The 19832-nt window shown below is 34.7% G+C and overlaps 1 protein-coding gene across 1 annotated transcript in view; it reads left to right on the top strand.

Annotated features, from left to right (window-relative positions):
• Positions 1–19832, top strand: part of LOC113675738 (alsin) — a 28717-nt gene that overhangs the window by 4436 nt on the left and 4449 nt on the right. The window contains exons 5-24 of the mRNA XM_027192329.2: positions 1765–1969; positions 3152–3210; positions 3696–3808; positions 4018–4207; positions 5684–5749; positions 5988–6045; positions 6346–6459; positions 7026–7166; positions 7563–7691; positions 10938–11011; positions 11949–12015; positions 13452–13516; positions 13899–14042; positions 14542–14607; positions 15442–15543; positions 16585–16749; positions 17625–17736; positions 17868–17945; positions 18582–18709; positions 19440–19719. Coding sequence (XP_027048130.2) covers positions 1765–1969; positions 3152–3210; positions 3696–3808; positions 4018–4207; positions 5684–5749; positions 5988–6045; positions 6346–6459; positions 7026–7166; positions 7563–7691; positions 10938–11011; positions 11949–12015; positions 13452–13516; positions 13899–14042; positions 14542–14607; positions 15442–15543; positions 16585–16749; positions 17625–17736; positions 17868–17945; positions 18582–18709; positions 19440–19719 — 2356 coding nt within the window. The remainder of the gene's footprint in view (positions 1–1764; positions 1970–3151; positions 3211–3695; positions 3809–4017; positions 4208–5683; positions 5750–5987; positions 6046–6345; positions 6460–7025; positions 7167–7562; positions 7692–10937; positions 11012–11948; positions 12016–13451; positions 13517–13898; positions 14043–14541; positions 14608–15441; positions 15544–16584; positions 16750–17624; positions 17737–17867; positions 17946–18581; positions 18710–19439; positions 19720–19832) is intronic.

Raw genomic sequence — 19832 nt, 5'->3', positions numbered from 1 at the left:
TTTTTAATTTTCTGTCTTATACTCATTTTTGTTTTCCAATACAAATAGAAATTATTAAGGATAATTGAGATCAAACTTATGCAACCAAAAAAAAATTCCAAACAGAGAATAGCACTGGACTACAACATGAACAGCATTCATATACATGTATGCTTATCTTTTATTGTTGAAGGAAATTAGTTTTGGTATGACAATATTTGTTAATTCAGTGTATAAATATGTGTGTAAGTATTTGGAGAGTCATTACAAAATTGGACTGTTGTAGATACTCTTTACTTAAACAGTCTAAACCCAAACCTTGAAGTAATAAACAGACAGGTGCCTATCATGTGGTCAGTTCAAATTGGGTTTTTCTGTGCCATGAACCTATTTTATCAGTTCAAATGTAAAAAATGTATATATATATATATATATATATATATATATATATATATGTTTATACTAAACTCTGGCAAAATGATCAAACAAGATATCAGGCTCTCTGTCAAATTTTTGTCTGATAAATACCCAATGTCTGGCCCTGGTTGTTCGAAGATTGGATAATGCTATCCACTGGATAAAACTCTATCTGGTGAATAACACCATATGTTTTGCTATCACTTATCCACGGGATAGAAATTTATCCATTGGATAGGGTTATCGGCCTTTTATACAACTGGGCTCTGGTCTTTTAAGCCCTTAATACCACTTTTGTGGCTCACAAACCCACAAAACTGCTGTAACTGTCAGGTTAAGGTACAACAGGCCATAAGTACAGTGTACTCCATCTCGTTACTGAAAGAAATTGTGGTTTGATTGTATAGTCAGATCATCCAGGTAAGAGTAGCCTCCTAGAAGGACTATTGCCAGTAGAACTGACTGATGTTTCAACAGCCTTGATTTTGTGGATGACAGGTTGTTGAAACATCAGACACTATGATAGACAATGGTCCTTTTCAGGACTATTAGCAAACTATTTATTTCATTAATTTAATTTTCTTTTTGATAACTTTACTATAGACCTTTAACCTTTAACTCCCTGAGTGACCAAGACAAAAAATTCTCCTAACAATATCAATACAATATCAACCAGATAACAGGGCATGAAATTGCACCTAGCACAGGCACCAATGCGACTAAATTTTTCACTTTGGCGACCAAATCCTGAAAATTAGTCGCCAAATTGGTGACTAGAATGTTGCATCATAACCTTACCTAGAGATACAGAGAGTTAAAAAGGTTTGCAAAGATAAATCTGCGGTAATCCTCCTCATTAAGTTTGTTTCCAAAACGCAGCACATGCATCTTGATCAATAACTAGATGCTATCTTGGATTTAGGTGAGCTTGAACGTTGCATATCATCCATCCTGGTGTCCACTTTGTAGCAAGTTATCAAGTTATCCCTAACTTAATTTTTAGAACGATGATGGTGGAAAAAAAGATTTTGTTTGTCTTTGAAAATGGTGACCAACTTTTTTTTAATTTGGCTACCACTTAGAAGAATTTAAGAGCCAAGCGGCTGTCAGAAAAAAAAATTAATTTCACATCCTGGATAAGGAATGAGAATAAAGAAAAATACCAATTTGGGAATAACTAGTTGATCCAATACTAAATTCTCTGAACTAACATTACAAGAATTGTATGGTTGAGGGTGAGGAGAATTACAAATTTGATCTGGGAGTTAAAGGGTTAAATCATTGTATTATGGCAACTGACAGAATAAGAAAAGGTACTTGGCTAATTAAGAAAATGTTTACTTTTAAAAATTTTTATTTTTATCATAGTGCAATGCCAAGTGTGGCAGCAACAATGAATAACATAAGAGAGAGCACATCCATGCCTTGTTTAGTCAGTGAGGATGGTTCCACAACAGCCCATGCAACAACAGAAAAAGGGATGTTATCACAATCACAGTCATTTGATGACACAAAAGAACGTTCCCTCCAGCACAGTAGGGTGGAAATTGTCAGACTTACAATGTTCAGAAAGGTTTGTAAGTTTGGCTACAACAACCAATAAGCACTTACCTTGAAGGTCAATCATAAGCATGCAATTTGGGAAGGCGCACAGAAATTAAAAGCTGTCCTAAATAATGGTTTACTTGCTTTTGAATAGTCATTTGTGTGTCCTCATTTAAGAGACTGTCAGTGTGTATATAGAATAATGACTATTATTTTAGAATATACTAATAGTAGATAAGTGATTTGCTAATGAGAATGCTAGCATGCAGGGGAGCTGCCTTTGCAAGCTTTTGATTATTCTGAGCTCTAAACTTTTAACCATCATGCATGAGACAAATAGCTCATTCATTTTCTTCCTGCAGTAATTTGGTTATTGATTGAGTTTTGTGTAAAACTCTGTTGCTAATTGAATGGGCTTCCATGCATGTGTTTGTTGGTGATTTTTCAAATCCCTGCTTCATTTGGTGTATGTAATGACAAAAATATTCAGTATTTAACTCTTAAACAGCTAAGCGCATGATAATTGATTATCAACTGCTCAACATATTGTTTGCATTTCATTAGTCATTTAAATCCTCCTATTAGGTCTCTTCAGAAAAGAACAATTTGTGCTACATGTGCACTTTGAAAAAAAAAAAGAGAAAGTTGGTATCAGGGGACCAACATGGGTGGCAACCATATTTGGAGTTCATGTAACATCTTAAGAGGAAATTGTTCTAAAACCACACTGTCAGGTGAAGTAAAGTTAGGTAATGATACAGCTTACTAAGGTGGCCCAAAGAGTTGTGGTTATGATGGGGAGTCTATGATAAAGAAGTACTATTATTACTAGTCTAGTATTAGTTCTAGACTAGTACTATGTACTCAGAAGGAAAATGGGTGATGTCACAATTGTTTTTGTGGTCAAGGGGAGATATGGAGGTAAAGCAAGAAGCCTGAGGATTAGAATTGAAACTTTGGTTAGTACATGGTAAAACAACATAAATTGAGGCACATGAGTGATAAGGCGTTAAGCAAGCTCGTATAGGATGCTCTTGATGAGGGAGAGGCATGGTAAGGTTAAAAGTACCAAGGGGGTAATTGTTGTTTTGTACTGAATTCTTATTATAAGCTTTTAATCTAAATTGACCCTGGTTGAAATAAATATATAACCTGGACTTAACATAAACCAGTGACTCTGAAGTGAATGGTTTTTAAACTCTTCTTTTAGGTGGGGCAGCTGAGAAGTGTCAGTGCTGACACAGAACGCTGTGTATGTCTTGCTGGCAGGTACATGTATGATAGTATTCATATTATAAAAGCATAGTAATTTCCTAAACTGCCTAGAGATTTAAATGAAGAGTAGCCAAGATCATCTTTTGATTTACTCATAGAACACGATACTACCAGAATGACTGAAATTTTGACTCTAAAGTGTTATCTGGACACCAGAAACCCCTCTCTTCTGGTTGCCAAGTTATCTATATTTTGAACAAAGAAAAATCAAACAAACAAAGTTTAGAGATGTTTTTGGGTCCTATTATTACAAACTAAGAATCGTTTTAACTTTTAATTTTAAGTAATGCATTTATAACTTTGTTTTCCCTTAATGTTGCAGATAAGAGGAAAATTGAATGAATTATTACTATCTTTTGTAACACTTTAATGAGATGGCAACTCACAAAATGTATCCTGAACAAACAACTGCACCTACTTGATATTTGTAGGGATAATTACACTTATTTATTACTAACAATTATAACCTGAATTTGCAGTGATAAGAGTGGAATGTTTGAGATAATGAGTGACCTTGCTAGTGAAGAGCGACTATTTTATTACCAGCTGGCTCTTATTTGGCAAGCTGTTTTAACACCATTCCTTCAATCAGGTAATCAATCAGTAACTTCAAATTTCTGTTGTTCCTATAAGTGATGTAGATGGGATCCTGCAACTATCATACAAAATACCCCTATGCTTAACTTGCAAGGAACGAAATGAATGTTTGGGAGAAGAAAATCAACTTGCATTGAAACTAACAATAACACTACAAAAATTTACATAGACAATAATGTTGGTATTTAAATTCCAATTTTTCAGAGGTATGGTCATGCTTGGCCTTAGAAGAGGTTGGACAGGTTCTATCTTCCATAATACAGGCTTTTTACATCATCCTGAAATGTGTTTCCACAAGTTTGACATCTGTTACTCAGCTTGTGGTATCGATGAAGGACTTTCAAGATCTATTCAATCTGTGCTGGTCTGATGATTTTTTACAAGCATTTGAGAGGTATGAATAGCTGCTAATGAAACGTTTCATTCCCTTGTATCTTTTACAAACAGTCGTAGTACATGTCATTTGGAAGAATACTTTTTTCCCAAGCCAGCTCTTGCAGTATATTCAGTTCAAAGTTAATGTACATTTTAACAAATAAATAAGAGTTTGCAAGTAAATTGGCCAAAGTTAGCCTGTTTGATTTTGAAGAAAAGTTGTGGTTATTTATAATCATATTGGTTTTAAATGCAATAATGACAAAGAGTTACCTTTTGTTTCAATATGTTGTCACAGCACAAATTGATTATTACCTCTGATTTTAAAGGTTTCAATTAGAAAATACTTCATGTAAAGTGGCAACTTTTTGTCTATCCAAAAGCTTGATAACTGGTTTGCAAGTCTGTTAATCTTGCACGATAGTCATACCTGAAAGGTTTAACACCAAACTTCTTTGGAATAGTGGGCATAAGATGACTTGCTATTTTCCTTTAAGTTTCGTGAACATTTTGGCCAGGACTGTTACCTTTACTACTTTTGAAATCATGGAATAAATATGTTTAGCTGCTTGTAAAGTGTTGCCCCAAAGGACTTGATATCCTCTGTTGGTAGTTTCTGCCAGCACTCCTCCAAAAGTGACTACAAACTCTTTTGAGAAAATTCTTCACATGTGTTGATACATCTGTTGAGTTCAAGAGGCTTCTTAAATGTCAAGTGCACAGAATTCACTGTGACTCATTTATTGTGAATTGTACAATTTTAATGTGAATTTATAGAGGCTAGTGTGTTTGTGATAAGAATACATGAAAGTCATATATTTGTACTGCGGAAAATACATTTTAAGCAAATGAAGATCATCGCAGTATATACTCAACTTAAGCAGTTGAGAAATAAGGCCTGAAAAAAATTGAATTTTTTTCAGGCCTTATTTCTCAACTGCTTAAGTTGAGTATATACTGCGATGATCTTCATTTGCTTAAAATGTATTTTCCGCAGTACAAATATATGACTTTCATGTATTCTTATCACACCTTCTCCATCTACGGGTATATAACAAACTGACAATTGACCAGCTCCCAGTTGGCTTGATAGGTCAGTTGGTTAGAGCGCTGCACCGGTATCGCAGAGGTCATGGGTTCGATTCCCGTTCAGGCCTGAATTTTTTTCAGGCCTTATTTCTCAACTGCTTAAGTTGAGTATATACTGCGATGATCTTCATTTGCTTAAAAAGCTAGTGTGTTTATTACACAAAAAAAACATTCAAGCTTTACAGGAAGATAAAAGTATTTTCCTTATTCTTTCCATACCTTTTGAGTGATGTATCAATTCAAGTAACGTTTTTTTCTTTTGCTTTGGATTGGTTTCATTCAAATTCCGAATTATCTCCAGGCAATTTAAGATTCTTGTATTTCAAGATGTTTAGATTCTGAACGTAAGGTACATGTTTTTTTTGCCTTTGTGTTCAATCATTTATGCTGCTGGTCATTTTTACAGGTATTCAGAATCCTTTAGTAATGGAGCAGCATTTGGTGTTTTCTCAGCAGTTTCAAGTGTAACAAGGTATGACATCATGACACGCTGATGCATGTGAATCAACTCCCTGGTGGCATGTGGGTGGTGAAGATCATAATCCAAAATTTATGTAATTTTGAATTGGATAACTGATCACTGCTCTTAAGAAACATGCTACCTGTATTGTGGTGACCATGAGACAGACAAAAATTCTTAGTTTCTCCATGAGGAATCAAACCCCAGACTTTGTTACTTTTACAATGCCCGTCATAATCTTCTTTTGCAGTGATATCTCATCTCAGAGCAAAACTGTGCTACATGATATCATGGATGATGCTGCTCAGGTAATGCAACATAACATGCACAAGCTGTGAAGTGCAGTGTGAGATTAAGTAATAACTAATAGAGATTGATACCAAAGAAAAATGATGATAAATCTTCCTTTAATGTTCCTTGTACTTACATGTAGTGATTTGATAATATTAAGGTACTCTAAGACATTTGTTCTAAATAATTTGTTTTGAGTGGTTTTGTTAATTATTATTTAAATGTGTTGTGGAGTCTATGTTAGAAAATCCACCTTAAATAAGCAATACACAGGTGCACAATATTAATCAATACATAATTTTTGGAACAAATTGTAGGAATTTGTGGGTTATGACAATGCTTTCCAATGTGTGATGCAATTTCCATTGATGAAGATGCAGCACTACCAACTAATTGTGGGAAAATTTCAGAACACACTAAAACTTTCTCAGGTAAATTTGTTATGGTAATTGTGAAAAAAAGGAAATTGGAAATTTGTTTTTAGGGTCAAGTTGGCTCCAGAAGGGATATGACAACTGCAATTTCACTGAGTCAGACCTTTTTCATTTTGTACTTACATTAGAGTTAGTGGTGGGGTTAAGTACATTTATAATGAACTGAATTGTACAGACTGAAGCAGCTCCACCTAATGTTTATACAATAATACCTAGATTAGAAACACCTTGCTCACCTCTGCCAAAAGGCAAACACTCAGAACAGTGCACAAAAATTAACAAAGTCTTCTGAAAGTTATTTTGAGTCTTAATTTCTTTCTGATAGAGAGACCTGTTTGAGTCTATTATTTTCATTAGAAAGTAAACTGTTTACAATTTTATAATTTAAATTGCACTTCATGGTTTCAGGTTGCTTTTCAATATTTTTTGTTTCCATTAGGTATTTCTTTGATCTGGATGAGTATGTGGGTCATGCATCACAAAATTGGGTCCCTCTCTATCAGTTAACTTTTCTTTGTTTTACAAGTTTCCACTTTTTGTCATTGTTATTTTAATTTTTCTAGAAACACGAGAACATAGTGAACTGTGCAAGAATGGAAGAAGAGGCTAAACGATGGGAACAGCTTATCACTGAAGATGAAAACAGGCAAGCAGAAGCTGAACGTACATTCAAGTTCTGGGTTGAGTGCCCAGCCAAAGTTGCAGTGAGTTATTAATTTTACAGAATACTTGCTTTTCTTGATATGTACAGGCATAAAGGTTGTCTTGCAAAAACTTCTAGAACATTGTATGTTGATTTTAGGAGTAGTGAAGTAAACACCTGCTGGGTAGATGGAAATGACAGAGAAAACCCTTAGTTAGTACAAACTAGATAGATGCAGGAGCCTAGCCAAGGCTCTAGATGTTGTGGGGTCATTTTAATAACAAAAATTATAGCAGCAGTGGAAAACAGAAAACACTGATGTGTGAAAAGAAGATTGAGTTGAAATTTATAGAATGAAAACTTTGTAAATGGCCCAGTCTCTTCCCAACTAGAACTTATGTTTATTTGTCCTATTTGACACATGTGATGTACAGAATGTTTATCTTTCTCACTGCAGGAGATCTTCAAGCATCCACGCAGACGGCTACTAAGGAGTAGCAATATTCACAGTCTTTTTCCATCTAAGGGCTCAAGATTTTCAACACCCCTCTTTGTTTTATTTGATGACTTTTTTGTCCACTACCAGGTATGTTAACTTTTGTATGCTTATTCATTACTGACAGTTTTAATTGCTTTTTTTTTACACTTCTTATTTAGTTCAAGAAGACACAAGATATTTTTTATAGCTTTTGTGCAACTAACCGAAATTTAACAAATACCCTTAAACCACAATTTTCCATCGCCTATTCAACAAAAGATTCCATGTTGCTGAGTGTCTGTTCAGTTGTAGATCACAGATGAGGTCAAATGTGATAAGAACAAACAAGTGGCACACTTAGCACAGCCTAGTGTGTCACTGGTGTTCTTACCACGTTTTGATGTCTTTGTGATCCATTACTGTACTGACCCACAACAGCATGGAATCTAAAAAAGGAAAATGTTATTAATGGTAAGATCATCTATGCATCTGTCCTCCAATAGATCATAACTAAGAACCAATCAAAATGCATGTACAATTAAGCTTATAACATATGAAACATTTACTGGCAAAGACCCTTGAGCAATGAGTGTGCCAGAACTTTATAGCTACAAGTATTGAGAAATCTTGAATAATACAGGAATGAAAAAAATTTCACTTTGGAATCATGTTCCAAGAAGGTGTTAAATTTTTTTGACCATTCAGGATACAATCTTATTTAACACTAATTCCCTGGTCCAGGGAGAGACAGTTTTTTTGTTTTTTCCAAGACTTGAGGGAAAACAAAGAACACTGCTCACACTATACACAAGTGGGTGTTTATATGTAGGTAGACCTTGGATAATTTTAACCAGTTTGATTGTTTAATTTGGACAGTGGGACCTTACTAGTCTATTTCTACCACTTGGACCATTTTATCTAATGAGACTTTTTTAACCAGTTGGACCACTATATCTAGTTATACCATTTTATGCAGTGGAATCATTCTCTCTGGTTAGACCATTTCAAGTGGATGGACAATTTCTAGTTACCCCACTTGGAATAATTGGTCAGGACCATTTTATCTAGTTAGACCATTTTTTGTGGTTGAAGCATGCTACCTCACTAGAACATTTTAAGGAGTTGGACCATTTTCTCCAGTTAAACCATTTTAACTGGTGGGAAGATATTTAACTGCTTTGACCATTTTAACTGGTTGGATCACTTTAACCAGCTAGATGATTTCCTCTAGTTAGACAGTTTTAACCATTGCAACCATTGTAACTGGTTGCAACCATTTTAAGCAGTTGGATCATTTTTATGTTGCTAGACTTTTTTCGCTGTTATGACCATTTTATCCAGAATTTCCATTGTCAATGGTTAGACCATTTTAAGCAGTTGGATCATTTCATCTTGTTATCCTACCATAACCAATTGGATCATTTTAGCAAGTTGGACCATTTTATCTAGTTAGACTATGTTTAAGAGTTGGACCATTTTCTTTAGTTAGGAAATTTTTAGGCAGTTGAACTTCATTGACCTAGGTTGACCATTTTAACCAAATATACTTTGTAAGCAACAAAAACAGAAGTATGTTTTTGTTCACCATTTTATTCTAAACATTTTTAATGATGTTTCAAATTTTCAGGATGCATTGCAACCATAAGTGACCAAATAATCATGTATTCCATTTTTTCATGTCATGGTTAATAGATTTAAAGTTGCTACACCAAATGGCTACACCAAGCCCATACCATGTCAAATTTTTTAGGCTCCTGATGGCACTCTTTCTTTCTTTTCAATTCCCAACCAAGCAATGTCAATTTCTTTAAGAGAAAGCTTAATATCACAGGATAAGTGTTGCTGCTATGCAAATTTTTACAGTCTCATGTTCTAATTGGTGTTGTGAATTGAATAACCCATTGCATTTTATTACTACAGCCATAATTCACTGGCTTACACAAGATGGCAATTAAAGGAATGAAAGTAAATATGGCTTCTCTGATGAATTATGACAAAGATTTTGTCACTTTTGCAAATAAATTATTGCAGGTACATCAGTTCATGCCACTGCAACAGAAGGGGAAGATTTAATCTTTTGATCTGAAACTAGGCAAACCAAGACTAAATACAATAAGGAAAATTTATAGTGCAGTTTGCCACAGTCCGCCACAAATTGACTGAATGAGAAGGTATTTGATCTGAACCGTAATTTTTCTTCATCTTTTGAGGATAACATTATTTGGCAGACTGTGCTGAAAATATTTATTACTGTTATCTATGTGTATGTGCCAAACCTTTTCAAGTTACTGTAAATTGGCTGGGATTTAGAGAGTTTTTTCTCAAAAATGACCTTTTGGGCACACTCCTTAATTAAATGGATTTCCCAAATTTCATGGCACTGATATAAACAAAAGTTTTTTTTCTCAGATTAGTTGTAGAATCACTAATCATATGTGAAAATTTCAAGTCATTGCAACATGTCAGTCATGAGATATTTTATTCCCAAAATGGTCAAAATTCACCAAATAAGCCTTCAGTACTGCCTTTACTAGTTTGATAACTTAAACTAGAACTAGTTAGACTATTTTCTCCAGCTAGACCATCTTTACCAGTTTGTTCTGATTTTCATGTTTCACCAATTTAATCAGTTGGACAATTTTCTCTAATTAGGCCATTTATTACAAGTTGGACCATTTTTTGTTTTCAGACCATTGTCATTATTATGACCATTGTTGTTATTATAGTACTTAGAGTGTAGTCATTTTCATCTTAACCGGTTCAACCATTTTCTCCAGTTAGGGTGTATTAAATAGTTGGAATATTTATCAAGTTAGACAATTTAAACTGGTTGACCAATTTTGATAAGTTGAACTGTTTTATCTAGAGCTAAACCACTTTAGGCAGTTCAACAATTTTATCTAGTTAGACCAATTGAAGCTGTTGGACCATTTAATTTTATTAGTAAAATCAGTTCAAAGGATTTTAATTTTAACCATGCAGTTGGATTATTTTTCTAGTTAGTCCATTTTAATCAGTTGGAACATTTTATCTTGTTAGATCTTTTTAATGGCTTAAACCATTTCTAGTAGTTGGAGCATTTTTCTAGTTTCATCATGTTAATTATTTGGACCATTTTACATATATAGACCATTGTAACCCACCATGTTTTTAGTTTAACCATTTTAACTTGTTAGATTTTTTTAATCAGTTGGATATTCACTAGATCATTTCTGCCAGTTAGACCAGTTTATCTAGTAGGAGGGATTTAATCATCTGGTTAGACCATTTTCAACTGTTGGACCATGTTTTCAGTTTGACATCTTTTTAAAACCTGTTTGAATCAATTAATCAATGGTATTATTACCTTTCAAGTCTGCAAAAAGCTTCCAAGCCTTTCCTCTGACTACTGTTTGGGCTGAAGGGGTGGATGACACAGAAGGAGTCTTGTGAGTTGATATCATTTAATGAACATATAATTGATTATATTTTCCTGTTAACCCTTTAACTCCCAGGATCTGATTGTTAATTCTCCTCTCTAGCTGCTAAACATTTCCTTGTAAATTAGTTACAAGAATTTGGTGTTAGATCAAGATGACAACTTCAACCTTATAAGTTTTGGTATTCTCATTACCTTTTTGCTGGATGATATATGGATATTCTGGGGAGAAGTTACATGTTAATCACTTCTGGGAGTTAAAGGGTTAAGATTTCAATTTTTGGAAGTAATCATAGTTACATTTGTTTTTATGTCACCAACAAGCTCAAAAATTACCTTATTTCTTGTTCTATTCACTGGCAATTTACACTTTTGACATTTTGCTGATCCTAACAGTATACTAAATTTGTGTTTCATTTGAACCCAGAAGTCAGCAACAACATGCATCAGAACAAGCCAATTTATTTCTTGGTCCCATAGCCATGACAAGGAAAATCTTTCTGTAGGACAAGCATAACTTTACTTTTATTTATCTATGAAATGCAATAGAGTCCAGCTAACTCAAACTCCAAAGAGAAATAAAAATGATTTGGGCAAACAGGGTTCTGAGTTATTGGGGTTAAAGTTGAATTTTAATTACCCTGGTTTTAAGATTCATGTACAAGTCATGTAAATATTGTATTACATCATTATGAAAAATACAGTGATTGCATATTAATTATATTTGTTATGATGAATTCAGTTTTATTAGTAGTAACCAAATGGTTTGATTTAATTAACTGATCCTCAGTTGTTGGTCTTAAAGGTGAATTGAAAGAACTGAGAACTTCACTATGGTTATAATAATGCATGCATCATTGTTCAGCAGCTTACTGATGGAGCATGACAAGTAGTGGCCAGGTTAACCTAGTACTCATTCAGTCATTGAATGTATATTTATGCTTCAGGAATTCAATTAAAATCACAACACCAGAAGAAGTTTTACTTGTCTGTGCTCCGTCAACAGTTGACAAGGTAATGATTAGCAAAGGATTAATCAAATGTTACAGGTTGTATATACACACAATTACAAACACCTTGACCATAAAAATTATGATCGTGGAACACTCGGACCCAACTGCTTTACAGGAAATGCTAGTGCAACTATGTAATCAGTGATTTACTTTTGCCTCTATTCATGAAAAACTTTTGTGATGATAGTTCTTTTTTTCCAAGAAAGCATGCATAGCTTTCATCATTCACTATGTGCTAATGATAGCTAATGTGTCAGTGTGTACCCTAAGAAATGTGGGGTCTCATCTTCCATTGTAAATGCGTCTTTAAGTGTCAAAGTTTTTCTCAGTCAACTTTACACTTGAGTGCAAAAACATTGACACTTAATGCATCCACAATAAGCAATGAGACCTTATGGCTCTCTGGTTACAAACATGCATGAGCATTTAATGAACAATGGAAGCTAAGTGAATCACTGAGTACTTGTATGTCTGCTCAAACATTCCCCATAAAGCCATTGGTTCTCATCATTCATGGATCATGCTCTTTGTGTGTCAGTGTTTTTGAATTGAGCATATACCATTCATCCTGTTGCTGTCAAATCCAATCATCTTTTGATAATTTTGATTATTTTAATATCCTATGATAAAACACAACTGCATTTTGATTTATCTCATAAATTCATATACCATATAATTTACCATTAACTTAAAAAAGAACTCAGTGACACACAGTGCTAGTATTTCTGTTACGCTTTATTTTATTGCTGTGGGTAATGAAAGTAATTCCAGAGAAAATTCAAAATGATGTTGTATTTAAGACAGAAGCATGCCCAGTTAGTGGTTTTAGTTTTCAGGGATTTCCTCACTGTACAGTGTAGAATTACGTGTGGAGAAAAGTCTTTGCTCATTTACCCTCTGTAAGGCAAATCATTTGTAATATTCTCAGCTCCTTTGTCTCTTTTCTAAAAGAGGACAATCCTTGTCTCTCTTGTTCAAATTAGGGAAAAATTAATAGCTTCCAGTGTAAAACTGAGATATCACTTTCTGAAGAGCCTAAATATTCTAAATTGTCAAGGCATTCATATTACTTTTTCCCAATTCCCCCCCATAACACTAGCACTTACTTTCATTTTTCCATCCTAGTTTTCAACAAGTGAGTTCTCTTGGGATATTGAAATTGATTAGAGCATAATAAATCATGACAGTCACTGGTTGTAGAGTATGTAACATTAAATAAGTACAGCACCTTACTACCTGTAAAAAAAGGTTAAAAGAGAAAACTCATGTATTTTACTGATATCTTGGACTAAAAACATTGTTGGAAAAAGGCACTAATTCAGAAACGGGAAAAAAGAATGTCAACCCATCAAAGACTATTTGTGGTTGCCACAAGAATGATTTGCCAATTTGATTTGGCACATCCATCAACTGCTTTTCTTTATGTTTGTGTTCTAGGCAGACTGGTTATTGACTATTAATCAAGCAGTGGCTGCTGTCATTTCAAGAACCACAACATATAGGTAAGTGCAGGGTGCATCAGTTGTCATGCTGTTAGTTGAGTGTTGTTCCAAAAATTTGGTACATGATTCTCAGCATTATTGATGTTAACAATTCCCATTCTACAATAATTTTATTATAGTTTTATGTTAAACTTTGACATAGTTATGCAATTAATGGTTCATGTGATCCAAATACTTGACTGCTACACAAGGATATGTTTTAGCAAGCTATGAATTCCCAGTACCATGATAGCATGAACTTACATATTCAAGTGTGTTTGCAAGTATATCTGTGCTCAGAGAGAAAACATGATCTCTCTCTTGACACAGTTGGTGAAGAGAAGTTAAAAAAAAAGCCTCTGATTTTTAAATGATCTTACTGGTCTATCCTGTTGTAATACAGACTTGGAGGTGACTCTGTCAATGTCAAGACTGGAAGCCTTGCACCAGCTGCAGCTCGAGAAGCTTCATATTCCTATGGGCATGATTCTGTTTTGCGTGGAGCAAGTTATCATGGCATGTGGTTACAGGGAAAGCCTCATGGCCAGTAAGTGTTAATTGTTGTAAAGAGCTCCCTGTAATTACTTTTATTGATGTCATTATCTATTACAAATCAAGAAATCATTTTCAGTTTCATCTCTTGACTTTCCTTGACAATGAATATTTTAATTTTAGTCTATTATTTTCAGAAAAGCTATTGCATTCTGTATTGATTTAGAAAGCTTAACTGAAGGGAACTTGAGGTTTCAAATTAACTTGAAACTTTTTGATGATTCATTTATTTTGACTGGTTGTGAAATCTGATTGGTTAGAAAATATTTGCCTCCGGATTTTCACTAGCTGCTGGAGAAAACAATTCGACCTGTCTGACCAGCTACAAGCTTTTTCCAATCAGGCAGATCAAATGGCAAGTCTGATCCTACAATCTCCTTTTATCCTTTAAATAAGGGGTTTCGACAATCATTTTGATTGACTATTTCTGGTGTTGACACAATAAGAGGAGTTATGTTTACTTTATTAAGTATGATGAACTCTTTTTTTCTCAGTGGTGAAATGCACTGGCCTGATGGTCGGCAATACACTGGAGAATTTAAACATGGCCTGCAGCACGGGTAAGTGAAATGTAAAGTGTCCCTGCAGGCTATGATTTTATGGGGTGTAGATACAAACATCACAAATGAAGATCATTCTTTTGATAATCTTCTGCAACCCACTTGTTAATCTATGTCCTTATTTCTTCAAAATTAATGAAGAAATAATTTACTGTACTTTCTGAGTACTTTCTCTCCTTGATTTCTTTTTTTATATATTTCAATATCTTAAAGTTTTCAGCATGTTCAACAAAAACATTTCCTTTCTTGATATTTTGGTCAATGGTTTGGCATCATCCTAGTTTATAAAAGATAGTATTATCTGACCAAGCCAAGCACCTCGTGACAAAACACACTCAACCTAATGAAAAAGGACAATATTACTCATTTGGATCCAGGTGAAGTGTATTGATGTAGACTCATAGGATTAAGAATCCATCCACATATCACCTCATCCAAATAACATTAAAAGTGAATTTCCTAAAACATGGATGCTTACAATCAAAATGCACAAAAGGCAGTCAGTAACAGCACAGAAATATGAAGGGATCAGCATCTCCTCGTTGAAGTAATAATGAAGATTGAAATACATTGATGATGGCAAGCCAAAATGCACTAATAGCCTATGTTTTTCATTGGTGCACACTGAATATATTTATTAGCTGGCAAGCACAATGAACCAACATTGTTACCATGAATACTGCTGAGACTACTCACATTGCAGTGTGATTCTGTATTGTTATGTGAATATTGTCTTTACAATGATTGTTATCACACAACTGGAAATTGTGAATGACTGCCTCTCTATTAAAGGCAAATGATTAAGCATCATTTCTTTTTTTAATTATGTCACAGAGAAGGGGTCATGATCTTCCCACCCAATGTTGATAATCATGGTAAAGAAAAGTATGAGGGTCAGTGGGAAAATGGAAAGATGGCTGGTTATGGTAAAGTGAGGTAAAACTTTTGAGTTTACTTAACTTATCGTATATCAATGTACCTCTGTATCAACCATAGTATGCCACAGCTATTGTTTTTATTTTTTGTATAACATTCAATAAAGTGATGGCAGGGCATACTTGTCTTGACTAAGCATGAATGGGATGAGAAATTACTTAAATATGTGCATATTTAATGAGCCAAACAAAGAGTTATAACTTGTGTGTGTGTGAAAAGGCTTGGATGACATGTGGCATGCATGTGAAAAAGCATGTGTGCAATGAGACATTGCTCCTAAAAGAGCATACTCACACACTGATCTATAGCTCTAAATTGCAACATACCCTTTAACTTTTAATTAATTCCAATACCAGACATTTAAAAAAAGTCTTGCATTGAAACAAGCTAAAAAATTTTAAAAAAGTGAAATTCATGAGAACTCAACATTATGAAGCAAAAAGAGTAAACAAGCACCTTATCAAACCTGTGAGATTGGTACTTAAAGAATTGAAGTTTGTTAATAAGAACTATAACAGATTCCTGATACTATTACTTCTCAAAGCCATTGGCTGTGACTTTTGCTCAGACCTATCAAAATGACAATTGATGAGGCTGACTGGCCTCATAAATAGTTCCAGTTTTGAGGGTCTAATTACAAAAGTGCACAATGTCTTAAAAATGCCATGGGAGGACTTTCCTAAACTTTCAATTGTTAATGTTGTGGTAGTGAATGTAAAGTTATCAATATCAACAACATTCAGGCTCAATTGTATTTAAAATACTCAGAATTACTCTTTGACTTTTTTTTGGTTTGTTTTTTTTTGCATTTGGCTTAATGTCTATTTAAACACTTGGGTTCTTCATTCATCATTTGAAGTACACTAACAGTAGTGCACAGATCATGAAACCATTACCATTCACTTCAATTAAATTAAAGGTAAAGAACCATAAATGACTTGGAGGGCTGCAGCAGAAGCCTGTGTATGAATACATGTACATGCAAGTATGTATATGTATATAGTTTGCTAAAACGTTCACGTTCACACCTGTGTGTTGCAGCTATTCTAATGGCGATGTTTATGTTGGTGACTTGTTTGACAACCAACGTTCTGGCCATGGAAGCATGAAGTCTGGCACTTTGTCTTCAGCGGGAGCAACACTTTACATTGGGGAATGGCTTCGTGACAAACGATCTGGGTATGGAGTTTTGGATAATGTTTTAAGGTAATGTTTCTAAATTCTACTTTCAAATAACATATTGAATAAGTTGAAAATAAACAATTAACTACACACATGTATACAAAACAGCCAAAATATTTTGTGTGGAACCACTGAATGTGCACAGAAAGCCACAGAAAGTGGCCTAATGTCACAAACTACCTGCTTATTGTAAGAACTGAGCAATCGGTAATATGGAGGCAAACTCTATTTTCGTGGAAAATTCGCCATACGAAATGATACACCTACAGATGTCTTCCCAGCATAGAAAAAAGGCATTAAAAATTTTTTTTCATGCTTCAATCAGCATGGTGAACTAATTTCTTCAAAGAAAAAAAAAAGAGCTCCCACAAAGGACGACATGTTGATTTCACTTTTTTCACTAATCTTGAAATCTCTGCTGTGTTAGTGTGTCCAAAGAAGCATTGATGCTCTAGAGCAAGCTAGATTTCAGCAAGTGAGGGGAGTGAGCGTGTAATTGTGGATCTGTTGTGTGCTCACATTGCTCACAGGCTGGAAAGGCTTTGGCTTCTCCGCTCATATCACAGCGCTACTTAGAGCCTATTCACGAGCAAAATTGGAGCTGTAGAGAAGTTTAGGGAAGGGCTTTGAGAAAATAGACAGTCTGTGGGTTTTTGCAGCGAAATTGAATTTTGTCCGTTATCCCGAAACGGAAATTTGTCATTCACCGAGATTGAAGCAGTTGAAAACAATTTGTTAATCTTTGTGCTATGATGTTTAGAAATTTATCAATTCTACTCTATAACACATATAGTGAAGCCCAATCAAGTGTTTCTGCAAGAAATTAAATTTATTTCTAACATTTGTATTCATTTATTTTCTCTTTTATGGTTATTATTTACTTTCTGTTAATTTTGTAGAGGAGAGAAGTACCTTGGCATGTGGGAGGCAGACTTTCGTACAGGCCCTGGAGTGCTTGTAACACTTGATGGCATCTACAACCAAGGAAACTTTTCACAGAACAAACTAATTGTATGTACTTTAAGTTAGCTGCATATTATAAAAACTTTGTGTTATTTATTGTCGTTTGTGATTCTGTTCTCTGCAGTGATATTGATTAAGCTTCAATATTAAAACATTTCTTAATATGTTTCTTGATTTAGGGTAATGGTCTTCTACTGTGTGATGATGACACAAAATTTGAAGGAGAATTCATAGGCGATTGTTTGTTGTCTGGAAAGGTAGGATTTTATGACCTGAAGCGAACTAAGTTGTTCATTGTCAGCAAATTGAGATGAAACGATGTGGTTTAACACGTATGTAGCATTGCAACACAATGTTACTCGGAGGTGAGATTCTGGTGTTTGAACGTTCCAGTAAGTCTTGAATCTCTAGATTTTGTTTACTATAAACTTTTGACTTAAATTCAACCTGTTACTTATTGGAGTTGATATCGAACTTGTTTAGTCAAGATGGTCGGATATTGGCCCGGCCTTCTCCTTATTTTGAGTTTGTCAGGATTCACGAAAACCGAAAATGTGACTTGTCCAGTTTCCAGTCATCTTTTCCTCGTGCTTTGTTAAGATCGCGTTTGCACTGTTTATGGGATAACTAGCTATCGAATAAATTCTCCTCATTTTACGTTTGTATTCATCAGAACCAGTTATATCATGTACTTTATGCTGTAACTTCCCATATTCACAGATAATATTCTAAATACCTGGTGAGAAAACGATAAGCCAAAAAAAAAAAAAAACGATGGTCGCCTCCTACTTTTCAAAACCATACGGCCTTGGAAACATATTGAAGAGTGGAAGTAGGCTATTTGTTGTTTCAAAGTAGATCATTTTCAGTGATTGGCATTGTTTCCTCTCAAGGGAGTCCTTACAATGCCAAATGGGGATTATATAGAGGGTACCTTTACTGGCCCGTGGGGAGATGGAATACGAATAAATGGCACATTTCACAAACTAGAAGCAGGAGGATCAGCAAACAAGACAACAAGGTCTCTTTAAAGAACAACTATTATCCAAATATTTTTCAGTATTATCATAAAAATTAAAATCATTATTAATGAATGATATGAGTGGGATACTGCTGCCCAAGGCTTCGACTTAGCATTAATTTGCCCGTAATCTTACAATTGGGTTTCAGGGTACGCAAGGCCACCCAATTCGAATGAGGCTGACCATCCCAGTATTTGGCAAAATTAGAATATTTCCGAATACTAATTTTCTACTCTGTATCTTATCGGAAGCGTTTGGGTGAAGAAGACAACTGGAAAAGGAACGCGCACATCCAGGCTGAACTCCCGCTCTCTCTGAGACTTCTTTCTTTGCTGTTCCCTTTTATTTTTCGCTTGACCAGTCCACTTTGACGAGTAGGAAGTAACGGGGAGCGAACCATTTTAAGGGGATGCCCCTATACTCATAATGTCTCAGCTATGACCGTGTCATTTAGCAAGTTCTTTATACAATAATACTTTCTCTGGCGTAGTTGAATTCATGTTAAGTAATTTTTATGAAGTAAGAGGGCCCTTTTTAAGGGAAATGCCATTTTGATGTAACAGTTACAATGGCGACATCATTATCCTTTCGTTTGAATTAATTATCTTCACCTGCACGGTGAAGATATTAAGTTTTTGAGTTTTGAGAAATTCTTGGTTTCTTTGATATCTAGAAAGCAAATCGATTTACTCAAATAAAATTTTGAGGGTCATTTTTTTAAATCTTCAGACGTTCAGTTACATACAACCAATGCCTGATCCCCCCTCAGAAGAAGTGGATGTCGTTATTTTCTCAGTGCCGTAAAGCCCTGGGATGTAATGGTGATCAAGATGCTGACCTGTCGGTCGTTTGGAAGTCCATATCAGTTACATTGAGAAGTAAGTTGGACTCAAAACTGACGCAGAGTGAGAAAGAAATCATTCTAGAGCTATTGCAAAACAACAGTGAAATGGAACAAACTGCTAGAGTCACAGGAGATTTGGAAAAGTTGCACTCGTATCTATCAAAGGTAAGAGCAGTTTTTATTAGCTGTTTGTACAGGCACAAGAGTAATGAGCCTTCAACTCATTTTCAAACCTTGACACAAGTTCATCGCATTATTGTCAATCCAGAAAATGCATT

Source organism: Pocillopora damicornis, chromosome 14 (assembly GCF_964200805.1).
Source record: "Pocillopora damicornis chromosome 14, jaPocDami1.2, whole genome shotgun sequence".
Taxonomy (NCBI): Eukaryota; Metazoa; Cnidaria; class Anthozoa; order Scleractinia; family Pocilloporidae; genus Pocillopora; species Pocillopora damicornis.
This window is presented reverse-complemented; position numbering and strand designations above follow the sequence as displayed.